Below are 26280 nucleotides of genomic sequence, written 5' to 3'. Positions count from 1 at the left end.
TCGAACCCAGAACCTTGGCGTATCGGAACCACACTCTAACCAACTGAGCGACCTGGCCAGGGCCAGGGAGCACGTATCTCTGAAGGGAATTTCAAATGAAAGCTACCAGTTTCCTGTCATCCAAATCAACCCTTCAAAACATTCTTTGTCGATCTGTCCACACAACAAATGTGTCTTGAATTCCTCGTACTTTATAGAAGGCCCCCTACTGGGTGAACCTGGAGCTCAGGGAAGAAAAGGCGACAGAGGCCCAAGTTAGGAGGAACTCTCCCACGGAGCTGTGAGACCGAGTAAGCTCCCTTAGGGAAAGAGTAACATAAAAAAGTTGTCGAGGGCTGCACCCCGAGGCCTTTGAATGTTTTAGGGGAGATGAGGGAGAAACAGGGAGACCCCTGCTCCTCAGAGAGCCGAGAAACAAGCAGAAAAGATGGCAGAAGGAAGGGAAATCCGTGATATTCCAAACACCCAGAGTCCAGAAAGAAGAGAGCCAGGGTGTATAAGTTCCTGGCCGATAGCTGATATTCGGGGCCAGATGAAATTGCCTTGGGCGGAGATTTTCCACCAGCGTGCCACAAGAATTTAAAAACATGCACTACCTGACTATTTGGTCAGGGGCACTGACCTCTTTTCCCTTAGATTGTCAAATACAAAAATGACAACAGCCAACGGAACAATAGCCACCTGGTTGAATGAATCAAAATTATACCTTTTTTTTTTTTTTTGGTCAGATTGCCATACACGCTCAGTAAAAACAGATGCCAGTTTCACTTGGAAGTGCCCGGGTGCAGCAGTGAAAGACATTCATGTTGGTAAACCTCAACCCTTCAGTACACATCTTTTTAACACTCTGTGTAAGGAATTGGGAAGCACTCATAAAGCACTTCTGTTGCTTACAAAAGTCCACTGGTTGTCACCAGGAAAAGCACTTGCGCTTTTTGCTCTGTAAGCTGTGCTAGCTGCGCTTTTAAATGGAACACCATCTTTACTTGACAGAACAACTGACAAACAATAGTATTCAGCTTTGAATATTTGGCAATATTTTCTCAACAGTGGATAAAGTTAGCCTGCTCCTTCAAGGAAAATAACTAATTGTATTTGTTGCCAATGATAAAATTTGAGTTTTCAAGCAAAAATCAGAATTTTTTATCCACTCCTGTAAGCCTGATAACTTTTCAATACTTACAGTCTTTTCTGATGAGCTCGTTGGTTATATTAATGATTATGATTTTTTATACCACGTAATGAAATGTGTTAACATTTGGAAGATCTGCAAAATTTGGTGAGCCATTATTTTCCAAATGAGGAATGAAGGACATAATAAAACCAAGCCTGGGTACATAGCCTTTCAAACTGCAACATAGATTTTGATGCAACAAAGTATGAAAGTTCAAAGATATAGTTTCAGATTCCATATTGCAACTAACCTTTAAAAACTTTACTTATGGAGTCCTGGCGTAGTATTAAAGAAAAATATTCACAATTATCTAGAAAGATTATTTTAAAAAGCCTTCCCTTTGACAATTATATGTCTTTATAAGGCCAGGTTTTCTTCATACATTTCAATCACACTAACATATAGCAAGAGATTCACGCAGACGCAGATGGGAACCCAGCTGTCTTCCATTAGGCCAGGCAGTAAAGGGCTTTGCAAAAATGTAAAATAATGCTTCGCTTCTTACAAAATTTTGTTTTCTAAAAGTTATTTTCTCATTAAAATGTTACTTATGCTAACATATAATGATCTTACTATTGGCATTTTTACATGTATAAAAATTTTTAAGCTTCTTAGTTTTAATTTCTAATGTAGTAAATATTGATAGATAAATCCATATAAACAAAAGCTCATTAAGGTCTTAAATTTTTAAAAGCATAAAGGGATCCTAAGACCAAGTTTCAAGAGACACTGGACTAGGGGAAGAGTACCCACAGAGAATAGCAGAGGGCCAGGATATGCCAACATTTTAGAAGTTGAGCTGCAGAGAAACCTGCAGGGAGAAACTGCAAAGGTCTCAGGTGTCCCACAAGCCCAAGAAAATAAATAAAAAATGGGTAGAGACTGAAGTTCTGGTTGTCTTACGTGCTATTGAAAGACTGAGTAAGGAGGATATTAGTGGAAATGAACTATCATAATACCTGTAATATTGCCAGGCCTGGTGTGAAACCAGGTACTTGTTCCTTCATCTGAGTGACCTGGTTCTTCAGTTGCTCCCTTATTTGCCTAGAGAAAAAGGAAAGGTTGGAGTTGACACAGTGTTTCTAGCACAAAAAAATGATGCGGATTATCAGATGTATTCTCTTTTAAATTAAAAACACCTTCACTGAATGGTCACTATATGGTATAATATGTACTATGTACTGCCCTTCAATTTTCCAGGCTTCAAGTAGACATGGATCTTTTCTAACTCCTACTGGCTCTGACTGGGCCATGCAGCATGGGGACAGTCAGTTTAAAATATATCTGTTGATGGCATTCAAAATCATACAGAGAACAAATGAAAACTTGGCCATCGATTTTTCTTTGACTGGGACTTGACCCGAATAGAGACCACAAAATTCTGCTTTTACACAAAAGAACAGGAAACAGTGGAGCTGCCAGGCTTTCCCCAGGCTGCCACTGAAACTCCCCAGCAAGTCCAGCCGTAGCTGCTTCCCGGGCATGACAATCAGATGTGGGACCAGGGCAGCTGCAGAAGGTCCCTTCCAGGCGCCAAGTTTCCAGGCTCCATTCTCTTTTCCCTCTGACCATTATATTAACGCAAAGCACTGGGCAAAGATTTCTGCTGGTTCTCCTTAAACCTCCCCTGACCCAAACAAACCCCAAGGGGCAGGGGGGAACAAAACAAACCCCAATCATTCCTAGCACCACGTAAGACAATGACAAGAAGTAACAGTGAAAACATGAATACATCTGAGGCTCTCAATAACCTTGTGAGGTGGGCAAGGGAAGAGAAACTTTCTTATTCTCTTTGCAGATGTAGACAGAGGCTCTAAGAAGTTATGCGGCTTTTCTAGGGCCAATTAGCAGAAACAATAGCACGTGGAAAGGTCCTGGGTGGGAAAATGAGGTCGAAGGGGAAGAGACAGTAACCAGATCAGGGAGACTGTCTTCTATTCAGAATGTGATGAGAAGCCATTAGAAGGTTTTGAACAGGGCTGACATGATCAGACTTACATTTTTAAAGGATTGTTCTGGCTGCTGAAAAATTATTCTGCAGACTGTAGGGGAAAAGATGAGAATCAGGGACACCAGCAAGAAGTTATTGCAATTACAAAAATCCAGGCCTGGGATGGTAGTGGCTTGGATCATGGTATAAATGGTAGGCTGGCAAGAAGTGGTTGGATTCTACACATATTCACATGAAGCACAGAGACAATGCCAGAGCTACAGATGACTCTGAGGTTTGGGGGTTGTGAAATGGAGCTGGAGAGACTGACAACTACAAATATTTTAAGGCATAGAGCAGATTTCATACTGATACAGTGCGTTTATTTATCAAATCAGGATTCTAGAACAAGTGAGCATTTGAGACCTGAAGAAGGGAAAATTAAAAATAATACTGCCCGGCAGGGCGTGGCTCAGCGGTTGAGCATCGACCCAGGATCCAGGAGATTCCCGGTCAGTGCACCCGCCTGCGTTGTGGGCTCGATCCCCAGCCGGGGGCGTGCAGGAGGCAGCCGACCTATGACTCTCTCATTGTTGATGTTTCAACTCTCTCTCCCTCTCCCTTCCTCTCTCTGAAATCAATAAAGATATATTTAAAAATATTAACAATACTTATACCCAGCAGGTAGCAAGCTATGGGAACCCAGTCCTACAAGGTGGTATAGGCGGAAAATGTATCAGTGCCATAGGTTAAGAGCAAAGAACAAAATGTTCTGTATTTTCTATGCTATAATTTAAATAGATCTCAGTTTGCAATTTTTTTTCTAAAAGAAGATTATAGCTTCAGATCAGTTATACTGACTTCCTTAAACTTTTCCTAAGAAGCAGGATTGTTTTTGAAGTTGTATTAGTAGGGATATCCTTCCAACTAGAAAGATTTATTTAAAAGTTAACATTTAGGCCTTGTTATGAGACATGACCGGAAGAGCAATAAGAGGAATTTTAAAATGCCCATAAAAATACACAATCAGCAAGAACTAACTGGACAGCCCAAACCACAAAAACAACAAGTGGGAAGTTTTCAGCTCTGGTGCGAAAAGAAAAAAAAGTTGTGGACTGGGTCTCCATAAGTCCCTTAAACAATCTTCCCTGCCTTAATATTCTGGGTAGGCCACTACCTGAAGAACCCTGAAATGAAAAGTGGAATAAAGAAAGCCAAGTGTAAGGTATGGCTGAAGTTAATAAACTATAAAAGAGGACTGTGGAGAGAAAAGTTAACACTCCCTCATCTGTCTTTATGTAGGGTCCCAGAGCTGTGATGAATTAAATGGTGGAAAGTGATTTAAATTTTTAAAAATATTTCTTTTTAAAAAATATATGTTTTTATTGATTTCAGAGAGAGGAAAGGAGAGGGATAGAGATCGAAACATCAATCGGTTGCCTCCTGCACACCCCCTACTGAGGATCGAGCCCGAAACCTGGGCATGTGCCCTGACTGGCAATCGAACCGTGACTTCCTGGTTCATAGGTAGATGCTCAACTACTGAACCATGCCAGCCAGGTGAAAGTGCCTTAATTTTTTTAGCTTGTTACTTCCAGAAAGTTTAAATGCTATCATGGAAGAACTTCCTAACCATTGAAACCTAAATTAACAGAAACTTCCTTGAGTTGCAGATGCCTCCTATTTCTATCCAAGGCCCATGAGCTACACCATCTTGGTAAAGGTTCTGGGGGCAAAGTGAGGCAGAAATAGGCACCTGGAGAAACATCCCTGATCCCTGAATAGAACTACACATGCCAATAGAACTACACACCACCTTCCATCAACATTCTCTAAAATCTAAGAGAGGACAACATACCTCAGTCTTGATGTAGGAGAAATCAATACCAGAGTGTCAACGAATGCAGTAAGACAAAGTAGCAGTAAACCATTAACATTTCTCTGGTTATGACGAATAGATACTAGTAAAATAGTCACAGCCAATTAGGTATGAACAGATACTGATGCAGTTTTAACAAAGTTGCTACTGGCATCTAGTGGGTAGATGCCAGGGATGCAACTAGATATCCTACCATGCACAGGACCCCTGCCCTCTGCAACAAAGAATTATCCAGCCCAAATGTTAATATGCCCAAGTTTGCCCGGCAGGGCGTGGCTCAGCGGTTGAGCATCGACCTAGGATCCAGGCAATTGGGGTTCGATTCCTGGTCAGGGCACATGCCCGGGTTGTGGGCAAGGCAGCCAATCAATGACTCTCTCATCATTGATGTTTCTATCTCTCTCTCCCCCCCCTCCTTTCCTTTCTCTGAAGTCAATAAAGATATGTTTAAAAAAATATATATATGCCCAAGTTTGAGAAACCCTGCTATCGGCCAATAAAATGCAATTTGTGTGTGCGTGTGTGGGGGGGGGTTCTCTTTTCTTTCTAAGGGGCAAAAATCAAGTGGGAATAATTTATCTCCACCTGTCAATACGTGTTTGAGTCTGTCTGGACAAGAGTCCATTACCATCAGTTTTCTCCAGGTTAATGTTTCCCAAACACAGTTGTAAAACCTGGTGTTCCAAGAAATACCTGTACTTCAAATTCCTACTTAGTAAAGTCATATTAAAAGACTATATCACCTTTCCGTTGAAACTAATTGTTTTCACTGATAGGTAATAGCAAGAGCTACATTGTATCAGTATACAGAATAATCAACTAATATCAGTACTTTCCTTTATTAAGTTTAAGAATAAAATCTATAAAATAATTTAATGCAAATATAGGGTGGGGCAAAAGTAGGTCTACAGTTGTCCGTATGGAAGATAATACAATAATTAATAAATAATAATACAAGAATAAACTGTGCTCCATGTGCTCACAACTATAAGCCTACTATTGCTCCACCATGCATAAGTACCTCAAATATCTGAAAGTTTAATGTAAACTTATTTTATGGCCCAGTGAAAATTTATAATGCAAAATTCTTCCATCCAATTCTCAAGCTCTCAAAGACCTAAGAAGGGAAAGATATGTTGCCTGATATTTATGATATGAAAATAGGTAAACTGTGTAAAAAAAAATTCTAATAAACCCTCTAATTTGCAGTGAGTATAAAGGTCATCATTAATCCTTACACATAATGATACAATAACTGCTTATTTTAAGTCTCTAGATCAGGGTTTGTCAAACTCAGCACTACTGACATTTGGGACAGACAATTCTTTGTTGAGGGGGTGTCCTGTGCACTGCAGGATGCTTAGCAGCATCCCCGGCTTCCACCTCAAAATGCCACTAGAGACACACACTTGTCTCCTCCAATTATCAGATTCAGGCTGTAACCCTGGAACTCCCCTTAAGAGAGAAAGGGGGGTTTTCCTCTCAAAGGGAGATGATTTGACGAGACGCAGATTTCCCACAGGGTAGAGCAGGCAGGGAAGGAGTCTGGAATGATGAACTTTGTCTAGTCTTAGCTACCAGGAAAGTATAAAGAGAGAATAGTAAAAGTACACAAAGGCTAGGGGAGGCCTTCTCAGAAGAATGCGAAGCATGGCAGTGAGAAGGCTGCTGTAAAGGAAAAAGATTAGTTCATGAAATTCCTTTTAGCAAAGTGGTTAAGTGCCCAATAAAGTGAAAAACTCCACGTACACGGAGAAAATCTTGGTTCTAGTTGAACCTGCCATTAACCAGCCTAGTAACCTACGGCTAAGTATCATCATGTTTCTTTTTTCTTTTTTTAAATGTATCTTTATTGACTTCAGAGAGAGGAAGGGAGAGGGAGAGAGACAGAAACATCAAATGATGAGAGTCATCACTGACTGGCTGCCTCCTGCAAGCCCCCGGCTGGGGATCATCAAGCCCGCAACCCGGGCACGTGCCCTGACCGGGAATCCAACCGCTATCTCCAGGGTCCTAGGTCGATGCTCAACCACTGAGCCACACCCTGCCGGCCTCGTCATGTTTCTTGCCTCAACTATTTCCTTAGCTGCAGGATGGAATGTGTGGAGTAGACCAGAATTTGGAGAAATTTTGACTGTGGAACTTATGACCTGCCCTACCTTTCCTCCCTCCAAGGAAGAGATTTTACACCTCAAACACTACATCAGGGGAGAAACTGCCCAGGGCACTTGAAGGCTTGCAAATCTATCCCCAGAGACCTAACTATTGATGGCAACCAAGGAAACTGACCTGCAAACTTGGGAATGAGGGACCCTTTCCCCAGATTCCAGAATCTCTGACTGCAATGTAAGAAGTTTGCTTACCTCTCCTCGAGAATATCCTTGGCCTGGCAAAAGAGGAAAGGTGGGACACCCTGCCCAGAGACTCCACCTATAGCCCAACCTACTCAAGCCGTAAGAACTACATTCCTGTTCAGGCTTCCCCAAGGGTCAGCTGCCTACTGTACCCCCAGCACAAGGAGCTGGGGACTGCACTACCCCATGAGCCAGGCAAGCTGCCCCTCCTTGCAGAGCTCCCCCTCTCTGAAGAATTGTGAACACTACCAGCTCCTAAAGTCAAACTCTCCATGGGAGTCCAGGTGCCAAAGTGTGGCAGTGTCTGATAGAGCCATTTTATAAGTACGTTAGAGAAAAATCTTCTGTAGGCACAAAAAGGCCTCTGTCTTAATGCTCCTCTATGAACTGTGTTAGCAGGAACTGATTGCTCAACGATGGGGCACTATTAAAAGGTTAGCTAAGTTAACTCTGAGCATGCTGGGGGAGAACCATCCAGTACCTGAAAGAGCCTTCTCCAAAAAATGCTTTCAATACCTATGGCCAAATCACTGCCGTCCTGTTCCTCAATGACAAGCACTGGACTTAGACTTAAGGCTTTACGCAAAGTGGTTCTCAACCTCCAAGGTGCATTAGAATCACAGGATGAGCTTTTAAAAGATTTTAAAAATACCGAGTCCAGGAGCTTATTGCTAGCAATTCCAATTAAATCAGTCTGGTGTGGGTACCAAGCACTGATACTCTTTTCAAAAGCTCCTTATGAGTGCAAGTTAGTAAAACTACATTGAAAAAGATTGGCAATTTCTACTAAAGCTGATCATACATGCCCTATTACTCCGCAATTCTACTCCTAGATGTGTAACCAACAGAAATGTGTATACGTTCCACCAAAAGACATGTAAAAAAAAACACTCATAGCAGCACTATTCATAATCACCAAAAACTAGGAACCCAAATGTTCATGGGTAGGTAAACAGTGGCATATTCATATAGTAGGATACAATACAGAGAGTAAGTGGACTACAACTACGTGCAACATGGAATCATGTCAGAAAGATGATGTTGGAGAGAAGCCAGACACAGAAGACTTTATACTGCATGGTGCCATTTATATAAACTTCAAAGACAGGTGACACTAGATGTTAAAGTTAGAAGTCAGGATAGTGATTACTTTTGTGGGGGTGGTGACTGGGTGAGAGAGGGGTGCCAACATTATTTCTTTTCTGGGTGCTAGTTACTCAGGTAAATTCAGCTGTGAAAAATTCGCTGAGCTGTATACATATGATAGGTACACTTATTCATACTTAAGTAGAAAGAATTAACAAAAAATAGCTCCCTAAGAGATTTTATGTGCAGCTAACATTGAGAGCCTCTGAAGTACATCTCAAGGTAGTTATCACTGTCTAAAAGGTAATGTATACACTAACTAGTTGCCCTTCAACAACATGAGGGTTTGGGGCAGTGCCCACCACACTATCAAAAATTGAAGTATAATTTTGACTCCCCCAAAACTTAACTACCATAGTCTCTCAGTGTCTGAGGGGAACTGGTTCTAGGACCCCTCCCTCCCCACCAGGCTTTCAAAATCCCAAGATGCTCATGTCCCTTACACGAAATGGCCTAGAACAATGCATAGTCTGCCCTCTGCACCTGCAGATTTCCAACTGCAGATCGAAAATACTGGCTTTCAATCTGTGGTTGGTTGAATCCCAAGATGTGAAACCCAGGGAATTTAGAGAGCTGACTGTATCTATCTTGAAAAAAATCTGAGCAGTTCAAACCCTTGTTGTTCAAGGGTCAATTGTAATTACTAATCACTAATACAGCTCATGTGTATCACACACTTATTATGTGCCAGGAACAATTCTAAATGCTCTTCAGTTAATTATTCATTTACTTCTCCAAACAACTCCATGGCCTAGATGTTATCTTTATTTTACATTTGAGGAAATTTTGGCACAAGGAGGTAAGCTAATTTGCCTAAAGCCATAAAACTAGGAAGTACTGAAAAAAAGGTTTATAGGTGTTTATGGATATAGACATAAACAAAATAATGCATGTATTTGCCCTTATGGAGCTTACAAACATACTCAACTTGCTCTCCACTCAATCAAAATATATCCAGTGAGCAACTATTCTCAGTAGTCTGCCAAGAAGCAAAACTAAATTATCTCTTCACAAATCAGTCTTTCTAAAAGGAAGCTTTCATCAAGAAAAAGCCACTGGTAAAGGGGGTAGGTTTGGATACAAATAAACAAAAAATGAAGGTCAAACAGAAACAATGCAATTCAACAAACTACATGTTGAAAAGCAATTGGATATAAGTACTGTGATTTCTAGCCTAAAAGCCTGGAGTTTCTCCTCATCAATGTGAAAGGCTCACCACAATCTAATTTACACTTCACTTTCTTTGTCCAGGAAACAATCATTTTGCACCAAGGTGGCTTTCACACCACCAATGACTCTATAATTCATTCAAAAATCTCTACTCACAAAATTAGGAGTTCAGAGGAGAGTTACTGTTTCCAACTACAGCAGTTACAAAGTAACTGGTGAGGTTCAAGGTCCTAAGAGCAATCTGAAGGAGTGTGTGCCAAAAGTAGGTTTACAGTTTTGAGTACAAGAAACAGTTTATTCTTGTACTGTTAATTAATTATTGTATTATTTTCCATACGAAGAACTGTAAACCTATTTTTGCCCCACCCTGTATATTCTTTCCTCTTCTGGTCTCATCTTTCCCCACTAGCCACCTCCTAGACACAAAGCAGAGGGGTATTACTTCCTGGGAGTCAGTCTGGCAATCCTATCCACTAGTTACGCATTCCTGTAGGGGTAAAAAAGGCAGAGGTCAAATAGAATACAGAACATTGTCAAGATTCAAGAGCCAAACTAGCATGTAACTCTAGGACGAGGACACGGAGATGTGCTGTTAGAGGAGCATTAAACTGAAGGGGAAACTGGGCCCCTTAGCAAATCACTCTGGTGTAGTGGGTAAAGGAGACCCGCTGTCACCTCCAAATTATAGGGGAAGGAGGCAAACTGGATTTCTGCGTCCTGACTGTGATGTTGCAGGCATCCCCAACTGCTCTCTCCTGGTAAAGTCAGCGGCCGCATTTGGGGGAGCAGTCAGGCCGGGTGAGAGGACTTGTCCCAGAAGCACCGTAACCAGCGGGCACAGCCACCAGGCAGCCCATCAGCAAACGCAGATTGTGCCCGGAGCCCTTTTCCTCGGCTACAGATGGGAAGAGATCGGGGCACTGGCCTTCCTCCCCACCGGGTTGGTCCGATTCTGCGCTACAGGTCTCCCTCCCGCAAAAAACTAGTCCATCGCTGACCTGCACACCTTGCTCAGAGCCCTTGCCTGCAGCCCAACGCTCCCTAACAACGACAGGTGCTTACGTGGAGACCACTTTCCCGTTCAAGATTTCCGCCGGTGCCATGACCTTTACTAGTCCGCCGCCCACGATGGATACCGCCAAAATCGAGGTTTGATTCCCTTCCCTACCGCGGACAGCCCAACCCACGAGGTTAGCGACCGCCCAGGGAGAGCTTGCTTCTGCGCCTGCGCCCCCTCCCTATCCCCCCTCCCCTCGGACGTCGGAGCGCATGCGCAGTCCTTAAGCCGGGAGGCGCGGAGAGCTAGGGGGTCTGGAATGCGGCGGGAGATAAACTCGGCGATGACTGGAGGGAAGAAATGACCGGCGGGCGGAAGGAGTCGTTTCAGACGGCGCCTTCACGTGGGGCGGAAACCCGCGTAAGAGGGGGCGGGTCTCTACCCCAGCCTATCGGAGGCGGAGGCGGAGGGGCGGTCTCGCGGGAGGTCAGTTTCGCGGGCGCGGGAGCGGAACGGTCTCCCGGACCCACCCGTACGCTAGGGGCGCGAGTCCCGCGGGGCGGAGCGCGGGGCTCCTCCGGGAGCTCTGGCCAGGCTCTGGCGCGCGGAGCTTGGGGCGGTGGTGTCGCCGGACCGCGCTGACGAACTGGTGTCCCCACCCCAAAGCTGAGCCGGAGGGGCTAGGCGGCGCCCGTGACTTTTAAGGTCTCATGTGACTGATCTCGGCCGGGGTTGAAGCCCAGCCCGCTGTCAGGCCGGCCGAGCGGGAGCGCCTCGGGGTCCCGCGTAACCCCGGGGGCGGTAGTGCGGGGCGGAGGGGGCCGGCAGCCTTGCAGGACTGTTTTGTCAGGTCCCCGCGCAGCTCTGGGCTGGAGAAGCGACGGGGGTGAACCAGATGCCCAGTGACCCGCAGGGCGGACCCGGCCCACCGTAGGCGTCACTCCGGAGGACGCGGGAGCCTGGGGAGCAGGGCTGCAGGCCCCGGGCAGCCGGGCTGGTCGCCGGGACTTGCTCTGCAAGTGTCCCGAGTCCTATGAGTTAGGTCCCAGTCATCCGATACAGTTCAGAGATAGATTGTTCAGCTCACTTAATTTTACCCCCAGCTTTTTTGAGGTGTTATGGACATGTATGTAGGTTTAAGGTGTACACCGTGATGATTTTAATACACGTATTTAGTACAACGCTCTTATCACAATTAGTTAACATTTCCATCCCCTTACATAATTATCTGTGTGTGTGTGTGTGTGTGTGTGTGTGTGTGTGTGTGTGGTGATAATATTTAAAATTTACTCTCTTAACGTTTAGATATATAATACACTATGGTTAATTATAGTCACTGGATATTAGATCCCCAGAATTTATTCATTTTATAGCAGCAAGCCTCTAGCCTTTGACTACCATCTCCTGTTTCCCTACCACTCTTGCCCCTGGCAACCATTGTTGTACTCTGTGAGTTCAGCTTTTTTAGATAACCACGTATAAGTAATATCTTACAGTATTTGTCTTTCTCCCACTTCACTTTAACACGAAGCCTTCAAGGCTTCAAGATTCATCCATGTCTTAAAAGGTAGGATTTCCTTTTTTAAAAATGGCTGAGTGATGTTCACACACACGCACACACTTGCATTTTCTTTAGCCATTCATCCATTCGTTACTGGACGGGACCTGGCCCAGAGCAGCTCTGCCTAGGGCCAGCCAGTAGTGTGTGGGATCTTGACTTCATGTAGGAAAGATTTCACAGCATGAGTCCAGATGACTATGAGGGTACATTTATTAAAGCTGGGGACAGTGAAACAAGGAAGGACTTAGCATAGAAGAAACAACAGGAGAGCCTAGGCTGGGCTGCTTTAGCTCACTGGGAAGTCAGAGAAAATGGGCCTTTGCGGACAGGTTCAGGGGCTTAGGCCAGGTGTGAGCTGCCCATTGCTCCCCTGGTTGCAAGTCTCGTGGGGTCTCTTAGAGTGTAGGAGATGCACGCCTGTGGGGGAAGAAGGAAGGAACGGCACAGGCTGCTCCGCAGAGGGAGAGTGTGGACTGGGATGCTTTGTCTTTTATCTCCCTCTTGCAGGAAGGAATCTTAGGGGAGATTTTGAGGGAGGGTTTCAGCAGAATATTCATCAGTTTTTCAGGGTCCTGGCCTCTACTGATTGGTCAGTGCCAGGGTAGGGGATCATCAACTGCAACTGGTCCTGGCATAACCCACCTGGTTTTGTTGCTTTTCTGGGCCTGGAGCTGAAATACAGCTGAGCCCTAGATGTCATCTCTAGGGAAGTTACCTTCTGTATCTGGCTGTAAATTGCTTGGCCAGTTTGTTCAGCTATTTGTCTCAGTTTTCCTATTCCACTTATCCTGGCTTACTGGCCTGCCTCACATTGATGGGCACTTAGGTTGTTTCCATGTTTGGCTATTATGAGTAATGCTGCAATGAACATAGGGAAGCAGTTAATTCTTTGAGATGGTGAATTTGTTCAGGTCACTTTGGATTTGACCAAATATCTGGATTGCTTTTTATTTATTACTTATTTTTAAATCCTCACCTGAGGATATGGTTTCACTGATTTTTTTTTTTTTTTACTGATTTCAGAGAGAGAAATGGAGCAAGAGAGAGAAACATCAATCTGGCTGCCTCCTGCACGCCCCCTACTGGGGATTGAGCCCGAAACCCAGGTATGTGTCCTGAGTGGAAATCGAACCATCGCCTGCTGGTTCATAGGTCGATGCTCAACCACTGAGCCTCACCGGCCGGGCTGTTTTCACTGATTTTTAAAGAGAGAGGAAGAGAGAGAGGGAAACATAAATCAGCTGCCTCCCTCACTTGTCCTGACTGGGGATGGAACCTGAAACCTAGGTATGTGCCCTAACGAGGAATTGAACCCACAGCCTTTTGTTGCACAGGACAATACTACAAGCAGCTAAGCTACCTGACCAGGGCTCTGGGTCACTTTCATAAACCATTTCTTAGGGTGGACCATAATGGCAAAGCTCATCTATTGAACTTCTTTTTATAAATTCTTGGCTTTCAGGGGTAGGTGGCATTTGCCTTATTCCTAAATTCTGAGAATATTTTACAGTTGCCCCATGTGTGGAATTAGAGACCCTTTTTTTGTTTTATAAACAGTTTTATTGAGGCATAATTTACATACTATAAAATTCACCCTCTTTAAGTGTGATTTTTAGTGTTTGTGCAACCATCACTGTAATAGAATTAGAGAATCTTTGGTGAATTTTTCTTTTAATTGCTTTTATTTGATCATTCTTAAAGTTTTTACAAGTACACATAGAGGTACAACTTAACATATAATATAATAATGAGAACATCCAAACAAATACCTTCACATATTGTTTTACCTGAACAAATTAAATTATGAAGAAAATTTAAGCAAATTTTCCTGGTAAATTGTAGGTAGTGACATTTTTGTGGCTTATAATACCAAAGAGACATTGACTACCTCAGCTGTCTTTTGCTGAGGGAGATGGCACAAATTCCACTTTACTGATGGAGAAATAGACTTTGAAGTATGACTTGCTAAAAGCTGCATTGCTGTGTCTGGGATAAGCCCAACCCTGGATGTTTCAACTCTAAATATTATTGTCTTTGCCATCTCGACAGCGTGGTTTTAAACTATAATGTTTTTTGTGTGACTTGTACAATTCACTCATTCATTGAATAAGTAGTTGTTAAGTAGCTGTTGGGCCAACAACAAAAGACGCTGCTCTGAGTGATACTACAGTGAACCAACAAAATTCCTGCCCTCAGGTAATATTTTGGTGGGGAGAACAGTGATCAGTTAAATAAATATATACTCTAATTTTAGATATTGAGACATGCCACTTTTTAAAATCGTCACCTGAGGATATTTTTTCCATTGCTTTTCAAAGAGAGTGGGAGGAAGGGAGGGAGGGGGAGAAAGGGAAGAGAGAAGGAGAGAAACATCGATATGAGGGAGACACATCAACTGGTTGCCTCATGCATGGGCCCCAGCTGGGGAAGGGAGTGAACCTGCGGCCCAGGTATGTGCCCTTGACTGGGAATTGAGCCCATGACCCTTCGGTGCTTGGGCCGATACACTCTAACCACTGAGCAACACTGTCCAGGGTGAGACATGCCATTTTTAAAAATAGATAGGCTAAGAGGACAGGGAATGGTGGTGGGTTAAGAAGTGCTCTTTTAGAAATGTGGTAAGAGAGGCTTCCTTCTCTGGGGAATCTGACTTGAGCAGAACCCTGAATGAAAAGATAGTTATGGTGTAAGAGAAACAGCAAGGATTTTGAGCAACTGGAAAGGTGGAGCTGCCATTACTGAACTGAAATAAAATAACACTGTGGAAGAAACAGGTTTTTAATTTCAATTCAGTTTTAAACGTTTCTAGGTTCTAGTCAAGGTGGTGGTATAGGCTTGGCACTAGTGGCAGCTGAACTTGGTTAGCAGCTTGGCCTCTCCTGGATACCTCCAAGCCCAGCACAAGTAGCATCCATCTGCAGATTGCTCTGTAGCTGGTGCCAGGTGGCTCTAGGCAGGGCACAGGCAATGGCTAACCTTACACCTCCCAGGAGGCCCCAGCCAGTACATTCAGTGTATAGCTGCAGACCACGCTGGGTTACTACCCTACCACCTCTGTGAGCTACACACTCAAGGGGCAGAATTGGCAGGCACCAAAGCCCCACTGAAGGAAGCCCTGCTCCATAGAGTTGGCCCCTACACAGCAGCTCCTCTTCCATAGTTGCAGGAGGGCCTTGCAGCTGATCAGCCTGGGGAATCAGTCCCTCCCCGTGATGTGCCAGCACCAATCAAGGCTCAACTATTACAGGACAGTGTACACAATCCACACAGGGGGTGTACCTAGAGCACCCAACTTGGGTGACTGGGGAGGCTGTGCCACTAGGCCCTAGAGGACACCTACTACACAAGGCTACTCTACCAATTCCAGGAGACACAGTGGCTCTACCTAATACATAGAAACAAACACAAAGAAGCAGCAAAAATGAGATAAAAAACACACCCCAAAACCAAACAGGTCCCAAATGAAATAACAAGAGAAATCTCCAGAAAAAGAATTGAATGAAATGGAGGCAAGCAAACTGCCATATACAGAGTTCAAAACAATGGTTGTAAGGATGCTCAAGAAACTTAGAACTTCAACAGCATAAAAAAGGACATGGAAACCATAAAAAAGAACCAATCAAAAATGAAGGATACACTAACTGAAATAAAGAATAAATTTCAGGGAATCATCAGTACAGTAGACAAGCAGAGAATCAAATCAGTGATTTGTAATATAAGAAAGCAGAAAACACCCAATTAGAACAGCAAAATGAAAAAAGAATCCAAAAATATGAGGATAGTGTAAGGAGCCTCTGGGACAACTTCAAGAATATCAACATTTGAATCATGGGGATGCCAGAAGGGGAAGAGAGAGATCAAGAAATTGAAATCCTATTTGAAAAAATAATGATGGCAAACTTTCCTAATCTGATGAAGGAAATAAACATACAAGTCCAGGAAGTACAGAAAGTCCCAAACAAGATGAACCCAAAGAGGTCCACACCAAGACACATCATAATTAAAATGCCAATGTTAAAGACAAAGAGAGAGCCTTAAAAGCAGCAAGAGAAAAGCAATTATCTACAAGTGAGCTCCCGTAAGACTGTCAGATGATTTCTCAACAGAAACTTTTCAAGCCAGAAGGGATTGTCATGAAATATTCAAAATAATGAGAAGGACCTATAACTAAGATTACCCAGCAAAGCTGTCATTTAGAATCAAAGGACAAACAAAGAGCTTCCTAGACAAAGTAAAGCTAAAGGAATTCAAAACCACCAAACCAGTAGTACAAGAAATGTTAAAGGGTCTTTTTTAAGACAAAGAAGGAAAAAAATATATATATATATGAATAATAAATGGCCATAAAAAAGAACACAATCTTGCCATTTGCTACAGCAGGGATGGACCTAAAGGGTAGTGAAATAAATCAGTCAGAGAAAGAGAAATACCATAGGATTTCACTTATATGTGGAATCTAAAGAACAGTATAATTAAAAAAACACAACAGAAACAGACTCAGAGATAATAGGAAACAGGCTGATGGTTGCCAGAGGGGGAGGTTGGGGGACTGGGTGAAAAAGGTGAAGGGATTGCCCTGGCCAATGTGGCTCAGTTGGTTGAGCATCATCCTGTGCATCAAAAGGTCGCTCGTTCAATTCCTGGTCAGGGCACATGCCCAGGTTGCAGGCTTGATCCCTGGTAGGGGGTGTGCAGGAGGCAGCCAATCGAAATCTCTCTCTTGCATTGATGTTTCTCTCTCTCTCCCTCTCTCTTCCTCTCTCTCTAAAATCAATAAAAACTTTTTTTTAAAAAAGGTGAAGGGATTGAGAAATACAGATTGGTAGTTACAAAATAGTCATGGGGATGTGAAGTACAGCATAGGAAATATGGTAAATAATATTGTAATAACTATATATGGTGCCAGTTGGGTACTGGAAGCATTGGGGGAACACTTTGTAAGGTATATGATTGTCTGACCACTGTGCCGTACACCTGAAACTAATACAAAATAATACTGGATGTAAACTATAATTAAATTTTTTTAATTAAAAAAAGTTTTTAGATGCCTCTTAAGCACCCAAATATCTAAGTGATATTCATAGAAATGAGAGATATTATGATGTTTAAATTCATGAGATGAGATGAGAAGGGAATGGGTGGAGGTAGAGAGGACAAGGGCTAATCTTTAGAACACTTCAATGTTTAGAATTCAAGATGAGGAAAAACCAGGAGGGAAGGTTGCACACACCCAGCCTTAGAATGCAAGTGAAGAAAGTGTATCAGAAGAAAAGGGGTAATTAATTCTGTCAAATATATCGCAGATTGGTTAAATAAGATAAAGACTGATAATCGATCATTTCACAGAAAATAGAAAGATGCTTTTATTCAAATGCTCTTAATGGCCATTGCTTAAAAAAAATGTGTATCCTTTTTGCAGAAGCTCCATTTTTACAAGCTTTTTGAGGGTAATTTGATAATATCTATCAAAACCTTAAATTATAATTGACCTTATAATTTCTCTTCTAGGAATTTATCCTAGAGTGACATTTACACATATACACAAAGGTATGTGTATAAAAGTGTTCCTCACACATTGATTTCAATAGCAAAAAGCAAATCTCCATTAGAATGGATGCAGTTGTTAAAGGAACAATAGATACATACCTCCATAGATATACTGTAAGATAGCTTTCAAACATTGTTAAATGATAAAGGCAGGTTATCCAATAAAGTATATGATTTAATTTATATTAATACATCCCAAAGTGGCCCTCTGATCACATTATCAAAAGTTGCCTCCTCCTTACTGTCACACGTTAGTCTATTTTATTCACAGCACTTACCACTATCTAAAATGATTTTATTTATGTACTTGTTTGCTGTTTTTTCTTTTTTCACCAGAATGTAAGCTATATAAGAAATAATCAAAGAACTTATATGCATAAATGCATAACCCATGGACCCAGACAATAATGCGGGGAAGGCCTGGGGGTGGGGCAGATGCAGAGTGGAAGGGGTTAATGGGGGGGGGAAGAGGGACATCTGTAATAGTTTCAACAATAAAGATAAATTTAAAAACAAGAAAAGAAATTTTCTATCTTATTTATACTTACATTCCTGCTGCTTGGGGATGTAATTTTAAAAAGCTAGTTTTAGAGGAAAAAAATATTTCTTATTTTCCTGGTTTGGTTAGTAACCATTACTTCCATTCCTATGAATGTCACTTAATTTCTCCTTGCCCCATTTGTATCATACGTAAGTGAAGATAATGGGACAGTCATGCTCAACCATAAAGTCACACAAGAATCACCTGTGTGGCTTTTAAAAAATAGGCCTAGGCTCCACTGTAGACCAATTAAGTTAGACTTTGGGACAGGGTCAGGGTCTCAGTATTTTTTTGGAGTTTTCTTTGAGATTCTGATGTACAGGCAAAGTTGACACCTCCTAAATTAGATGATATCTGAAGTATAATCCTAGTGATTCTGGTATCAAGAATACATAACAGGGATGTACTTTCTGTGGCATAAAAGTATTTCCCTGGAATAAGATATCAGCCTTTCAGACAAATCACCTTTGCTTTAGGAGTAGTAGATGGAATCATTTTTTTCCTCCTCTCAAAGTACTTTTCCTTCAATGAGGTGTAGGTGTCAGAACATAAAATTTGACCTCTTCCAAGAATTTCTCGAAAGAAAGACCCAAAATGTAAGTTTCACATTTGCCAGAATGTTTACTTTCAGTGGGACCACTTTCTGAAGAGTTCTTAAGTTCCCTAATGCTTGATGAGACCACTTTGTGCTTTCACTTCACTGATTAGGGAAATAAAGGCCCACAGGTTTACTGTACCCTTCAAGAGGCCCCTTCCCCCTTCCGTGGGCCTCTGTGATGCGTTCCCCTAGCAGCAGCTTCTTGGATGTGCCAACATTCTACTGGCAAATTGTGCAGGGAAGCCACTCGTATTGGACAATTCAGTTTTCTGGGAACTGACATTGGAGTTGGAATTTTCTCTAGTGCCTGATATGGTAAAAATTTATGGTTCCTACTTTCTACTATATGAAGCATAGCAGACTGTATCTCATTTGAAATATCGATAAATCTTATGAGTAAGAAATTGAATAGTTGTTTACAAACCTAAAATCATAGAATAATTATTTCATATTTCTTTCTTTTTTTTTTTTTGCTTTAGTCTCCTTATATATTTTTAAATATTTTTATAAGGTTAGTTTGGGAGAACAGTACTATCACCTATATAAGTTAACTTTGTATTAAGAGTTTATTTTTTTCCTGTTGGTTCCTTTATTCAATCCGTAGTTTTTGCAGCTAGTATGGGATGATAGAAATACATCAGAAATATGTCCTGCTCTTATGTACTTTTAATGTAGTAGGAGAGATAAGGTTTTTACATAGTGAATGAAAATAAAAGTGTAGACCATGTTACTTACTATTTTCCTGAGACCTATTGTGTTTGTTAGGGTAGCACCTTAAAATGAATGTTTTAAAGTTGTATTCTATTTAGAGCTACTTACTTGAGTTTGTGTAGACTAGAACATTTCGGGTTGATCTACGGAGTACATATTTAGTTAATTTGCAATTTTCTTTGTAGGCTTGTTTTGATCCACCTCTTGAAGTGGTTTCCACCAGGAACCCAATCACGTACAATGAAAGGACAGCTGACCCAGACCATCCTGACCTTGCTGGTTTATTGGTGAAAAACAAGGATCTTTTAGCTGAGGTATATGGATTATCTAAAAATAAAACACTATGGGGAAATATATTCTCTGTAAAAGTAGGGGAAAAAACCATTCTGATAAAGGACGCAAAGTATTATCTCAATTCAGTTTTGCTCTTTTCTCAGTATTAAATTCTCTCATCACTGAGGAGCCTTAATTTAGACATTAATTTGTCTTTTGCCAGAGAAATCCTTTTGAAGGTGGTACATAATTAAGTGCTTTCAAGTTGACTGCCAAATGCTAGGATATTAGAACATTGCTTATGAATTGCCATGCTCAAAATTTATGTAATAATATTACATATATTAAGCGTTTTTAATGGAAAGGATGAGTTCTCATTTTCAATATAGCACCAAATGGAAAATATCCACCAGTCTTACTTAATACTTGATGAAACATCTGAGTAACAGCAACAATTGAAAAAGATTCAATGACATGGAAGCATGGATCAGACTGACGAATAGCAGAGGGACAGAGGAGGGCGGGGGAGGGGAGGGGGAGAGATTAACCAAAAAATTTATACGCATATATACACAACCCAATGGTGTGGAGAGGGACTGGAGAGGGGGGTGGGATGGGGTGGAATGGGTCATTGGGGAGAAAAAGGGACATTTGTAATAGTTTAAACAAAAATTAAAAAAAAAATTAAAAATTTAAAAAATTAATAAAAATAAAAGAAAACAGAAAAAAAGAAAAAAAAAAGGAAACCACATTTGAAGGAAATACCTTGACATTCATTCCCTGTGATGAGCTAGAGAGTGCTTTTAAACCAAATTATCAAAAAACATCGCAGGTTTTTTTGTTTTTTGTTTTAAAAATGTCTTTATTGATTTCAGAGAGAAGAAGGGAGAAGGAGAGAGAGAGAAACATCAATGATGAGAGAGTCATTGATGGGCTGCCTCCTTCAGGATCCCTGAGATTGAGCCCAGAACCTGGGCACATGCTCTGACCGGAATCGAACAACGATCTCCTGGACCATAGGTTGATGCTCAACCACTGAGCCACACTGGCTGGGCAAGATCACAGTTTTTAAACCTTGTTTAAAGAAAATATGCAAGCTTTTTTTCAGAAATCTCAAAGTACTTTTTTAAAAAGCAATTCTCTACAAGTACATAAATCATTTGGTAACTATAAATATTTTAAATCTGTTTGTCAAAGCAGATATCTAAAAGGCTCTACAAAGTTCTCATTTTGATTTGTTTTTAGATACTATATATATCAAAAAGTAATTCAAAGCTCATGTTGGCATTTTCTGGATTTAATAAATATTTAGTGACAGTTATTGCATGGTTTCCCTGTGTTAAAGTTATTTAAAAAAACAAAAAAGGACTGATGACTTCAACAGAATACCTTCAGCATGAGTCATCTTTCTCTTTTCTAATAACCTATTATTTAATCCCACAGGAACACAATTGTCTTGATAAGGCAGTTTTTCTTCTCACTGGATGCATTTAAATTTTTTTGTTATAGTTAACTTTATTTCTTTGTGGGACATACAAAAATAATTATCATATGTTCCTGCCTAATAATGGAGAAACAGGTGCAAGAGAATTATGTATAAGAAAAGCCAGCTATAGAAGAGATAAATATTAAAGTATTCAGTTGGTGGGTGTGTTGTCTAGTTTAGGCAATATGATATTGAGCTAAAAATCTTGCATAGTGCTAGATGGGCTGCTGTAATAATAAATGAGTTAAACAACTTGTAAAAAAAATGTTACTGATAACATGTATAAAAAGGCCTAGTGTTGCCAGGGGAAAATGGGGAGTAATCACTAATGGGTAGAGAGTCTCTTTAGGGGACAATGGAAATGTTCTGGAATTAGGTGGTGGTGAGGGTTGCACAACCTGTGAATATACTAAAAACTACTGAGTTATATGCTTTAAAGTGTCGATTTTATGGTATGTAAATTATCTCAGTTTTTAAAAGTGAAAAATAGAACAGTTCAATATAGCTATACAACTCTATGAATATACTAAAAACCATGCAACTGTATAGTTTAAATGGGTGAATTTATGAATTATATCTCAATAAAGCTGTTGTTAAAGTGTTATATAAATAGAATCATATATGTAATCTTTTGGGATTGGCTTTTTCACTCAGCATAATTTCCTGGAGATTTATCCAAGTTGTTGGTGTATCAATAGTTTGGTCCTTCTTATTGCTGAGTCCATGGTATGTATGTACCATAGTTTGTTTAACCATTCACTTGTCAACAAATATCTGGGTTACTTCTCATTTTTTTACTATTACAGATAAAGAATCTATGGACTTTCATGTATAGGTTTTTGTGTGAACATAACTTTTAATTTCTCTGGAACAAATCCCTAAAAGTGCAATAGATGGGTCAGAAGGTAATTGCACATTTAGTTTTATAAGAAACTGCTGCAATATTTTTCTGAGTGGCTGGACCATTTTACATTCCTGCCAGATATGTATGAGTGATCCAGTTTCCCCTCATCCTTGCCAGCATTTGGTGGTGTCACTATTTTGTATTTAGATATTTCAATACATGTGTAGTGATATCTCATTGTAGCTTTAATTTGCATATACTTAATGGCTGATGATGATGTATCTATTTTTATAGGCTTATTTGCCATCCATATATCCTTTCTGATAAAGTTTCTGTAAATCTTTTGTTCATTTTCTACTTGGATTGTTTTCTGAGAGTTTAGAATTCTTTAGATACAAGTCCTTTGTTGACAATCTTTATCAAGAGGCTACATATCAATTTTGGGGGAGCATACATTTAGCTAAGTCTTAAACATATTTATGGTTCATATGTCCAAATCCAACCAAACTATTCAAAATTTGGGTTTCTTTGACATAAAAAAATTATGCAGCAGTGTTTTAAAATCTTAGATTTTTCAAATCACTGTCCATATGGAGGAAGTAAAAAGCAGAACTGGCAAAATGCTGTGGAAGACTAATTGACAGTTTGATCACGAGGAAAACTAAACTAGATCTAGAAATTAATATGGTGTGGGTGTGAGACTCATGCTGCCTTAGGTATTTTTCATAAAACATTGTCTTAACAATATCCTAACAACAGGATAACTAAAAATGAGACCTTAAAACATAGTTTTTATATCTTAGTACAGGGAAATGGGACCACTACATTGCACAGCTCATTATTTTTATAGTATCTTAGGTGAATAGTAACCACGACAGTACAGAGAACCCCTGACTAAACTAATTAAAATAATGAAGATAATGCTGAAGTATTTTAACGATTATTGTGATTATCAGAAGTTGGGATATATTTGATAGAATAGAGTTACAGCTCGACATCTGTTGAGATTGTCATGTAAAATGTTCTAAAAATACCTCAACTTTTTCATCAGTGAACTTTTTTCACTTATCAAATGGAAGAGCAGAGATTTAAAAAATGCTACCCAAAGATAAAAACATCACTCACCTCACAGCAGCTGTGCCCCTGCCTCTTCAATCCTTTTGATCCTTTCCTTCCAATAGCAACCTTTGGTGTCTCTCTTGTTTTTTCCCCTCGCACAAACCATCACTCTTGCTTCTCTTCATAACTTTATGAGCTCTTCTTTTCTTTATTTGCATATATATATTACATATATATAATATATATGTAATATATATATGTTATACACACACACACACACATATATATACTCAATTTAAGCTTTGCTCTTTCTCCTGACTTTCCTCTACCTATTTCTCTGATTGGCACAAATAAGGCCAGAAACCAAGTGATATAAACATAGGTTGCTCTTTAGAAGAGAGTTCTGTGCATACATGCTCCTTTGCAACACATCATAAAACAAAGCATCTATGGCCTAAGCATTAAGTATTTCTTTTCTGGTATGAATTCTAAAATTTGTTATTGGTATAATTTACTCTTGTAACAAGATTTAAACAACTTTAGTGTTGATGAGAATAAAATCACTTATTCTACACCATATGTGTCAATTTGATGTAATTTTAAAAATGTATTTAACATTGGAATATACTGTTAGATTTGAAAGCTTTCATTTTATTGTATAATAATGTGTAACTTAAATACCCATAATGATTTAAAGTCATAAATTTTCTAAAACCAAAATTATAAATGATTTTAAGTAATACTTTCCCTTTCTCATTAGCTAAGAAATCTTCAAAACAAACTTTTCGTCAAAGAAACTTCATTGCAAGAGATGAAGAGTGAGCTAGAAAGTTACAAAGAAGATAACTCGAAACAGTCGTTCCAGATAATCTCCCTGAAAAATGATATCAAGGACCTAGAGGATCTTATTGCTTGTCTAACCAGAATTAAATCTTTGAAAAGCATCAATATTCAGAGCCTTGACAGAGGCAACTGGGATCTAAATGAAAGAATCATAGAACTAGAAAACCGTCTAAGGTAGGGAATTATCTTCCCCCACCCATTACTTTGTTTTTAATCATTAGCAATGTCTGTAAGTCATTTAAAACATATTTTTAAAAACATAAAATAACGTATTTTTAAAAGTGTAATAACTATAAAGTAGAGGAACTTAAGAAGGCAATGATCAAATCTGCTTCATAATATAATATTAATCTTTCCAAACAAGTTTGCTGAGAAACAGCTCCTATGTTTAATATTAAAAATAAAACAATCTTCTCATTTAGAAAAATCAAGACATCATTTGAATTAATTAATTCACTTGTAAATTCTTCCTCTAATTTTACACTGGCTTATCTTTACTTAGAAACTGTAAATTCATGAGAAAAGAACAAGTTTTATTATAGTGTAAAAATCTTAAGAACAACAAGTTACAAATATCAATTTTTTTGTTTGTTTGTTAACCCTCACCTGAGGATATTTTTTCCATTAATTTTTAGAGAGAGTGGAAGGAAGGGAGGGAGGGAGGAGCACAGCGAGAGAGAGGGAAACATACATGTGAGAGAGACACATCGATTGGTTGCTTCCCACACACTCCCTGACCATTGTGGGGATCAACCTGCAACCCAGGTACGGCAGTGCCCTTGGCTGGGAACCAAACCCATGACCCTTTGGTGCTCATGGGCCCGTGCTCATGGGCCCATGCTCTAACCACGGAGCAACACCAGTCAGGGCACATATATCAATTTTGTTTTGTTTTGTTTTAAGACTTTTATAGTTTTACATCTTTTTTTTTCTTCTTCTTCTTTTTTTAATTATCTTTAATTTTGAAAATATTACAGATGTCCCATTTTTTCCTCATTAACCCCTCCCTCCACACCCACTCCCTACCCCAGGCTTTCACCACACTATTGTCTGTGTCCATGGGTTATGCATATATGCATATAAATTCTTTGGTTAATCTCTCCCCACCCACCTTCCTTCTGAGATTCATCGGTCTGTTCCATGCTTCTATGTCACTGAATCTATTGTCTTCATCAGTTTATTATGTTCTTTAGATTCCACATGTAAGTGAGATCATGTGATGTTTATCTTTCTGTGCCTGGCTTATTTTGCTTAGCATAATATTCTCCAGGTCCCTCCATACTGTCCAAAAGGGTACAAGATCCTTCTTCTTTACAGCTGCATAGTATTCCATGGTGTAAATGTCCCACAGCTTTTTCATCCACTCACCTACTGATGGGCACTTGGGCTGTTTCCAGATCTTAGCTATTGTAAACTGTGCTGCTATGAACACAGGGATGCATATATTCTTTCTGATTGGTGTTTCTGGTTTCTTAGGATATATTCCTAGAAATGGGATCACTGGGTCAAAAAATTTTTAATTTTTTGAGGAACCTCCATACTGTTTTCCATAGTGGTTGCACCAGTCTGCATTCCCACCAGCAGTGCACTAGGGCTCCGCTTTCTCCACACCCTCGCCAGCAGGTCTCATTTGTTGATTTGTTGATGGCAGCCATTCTGACAGGTGTGAGGTGATACCTCATTGTGGTTTTAATTTGCATCTCTCTGATGATTAGCGATGTTGGTCGTTTTCTCATGTGTCTCTTGTCCATTTCTATGTCCTCTTTGAAGAAGTGTCTATTCAGGTCCTTTGCCCATTTTTTAATTGGGTTGTTTGTCTTCCTCTTGTTGAGTTGTATGAGTTCTTTGTACACTTTGGAAATTAGCCCCTTACCAGATACATCCTTGGCAAATATGTTCTCCCGTACAATGGGGTTCTTTTGTATTTTGAGGAAGATTTCTTTGCTGTGCAGAAGCTGTTTAGTTTGATGTAGCCCCATTTGTTAATTTTTTCCTTTGTTTCTCTTGCCCTAGAGATGTATCGGTGAAAATTCCAGGCCACATATATCAGTTTTTAAATAAAAATGTTTTCCTTTCCAAAATGTAAATGTCTAGTAATTAAAACACACATAACATTCCAGGTATAGAAACAGTAATTTACTTATGGAGGAGGTGCATTTTTATATAT

At 40.3% G+C, this 26280-nt stretch overlaps 2 protein-coding genes across 3 annotated transcripts in view; one reads left to right on the top strand and one right to left on the bottom strand.

The window, feature by feature from the left end:
* Positions 1–10930, bottom strand: part of MTHFD1 (methylenetetrahydrofolate dehydrogenase, cyclohydrolase and formyltetrahydrofolate synthetase 1) — a 50127-nt gene extending 39197 nt beyond the window's left edge. Inside the window, exons 1-2 of one of the 2 annotated variants that reach the window (XM_081154378.1) lie at positions 10716–10930; positions 2134–2218 (exon numbers count right to left, since the gene is read on the bottom strand). In XM_081154378.1, the coding sequence (XP_081010504.1) occupies positions 2134–2218; positions 10716–10756 (126 nt within the window). In that variant the 5' untranslated portion in view covers positions 10757–10930. The remainder of the gene's footprint in view (positions 1–2133; positions 2219–10715) is intronic. The other variant, XM_081154379.1, reaches the window with a different exon arrangement.
* Positions 10930–26280, top strand: part of LOC308565354 (uncharacterized protein) — a 28256-nt gene continuing 12905 nt past the window's right edge. The window contains exons 1-3 of the mRNA XM_081154400.1: positions 10930–11070; positions 19794–19922; positions 24031–24287. Of these exons, the coding sequence (XP_081010526.1) occupies positions 11011–11070; positions 19794–19922; positions 24031–24287 (446 nt within the window). The 5' untranslated portion in view covers positions 10930–11010. The remainder of the gene's footprint in view (positions 11071–19793; positions 19923–24030; positions 24288–26280) is intronic.

Source organism: Miniopterus schreibersii (assembly GCF_964146895.1).
Source record: "Miniopterus schreibersii genome assembly, chromosome: 1".
In the NCBI taxonomy this organism is placed as follows: domain Eukaryota; kingdom Metazoa; phylum Chordata; class Mammalia; order Chiroptera; family Miniopteridae; genus Miniopterus; species Miniopterus schreibersii.
Note: the sequence above shows the minus strand (reverse complement) of the source record. Positions and strands in the feature narration are given on the sequence as shown.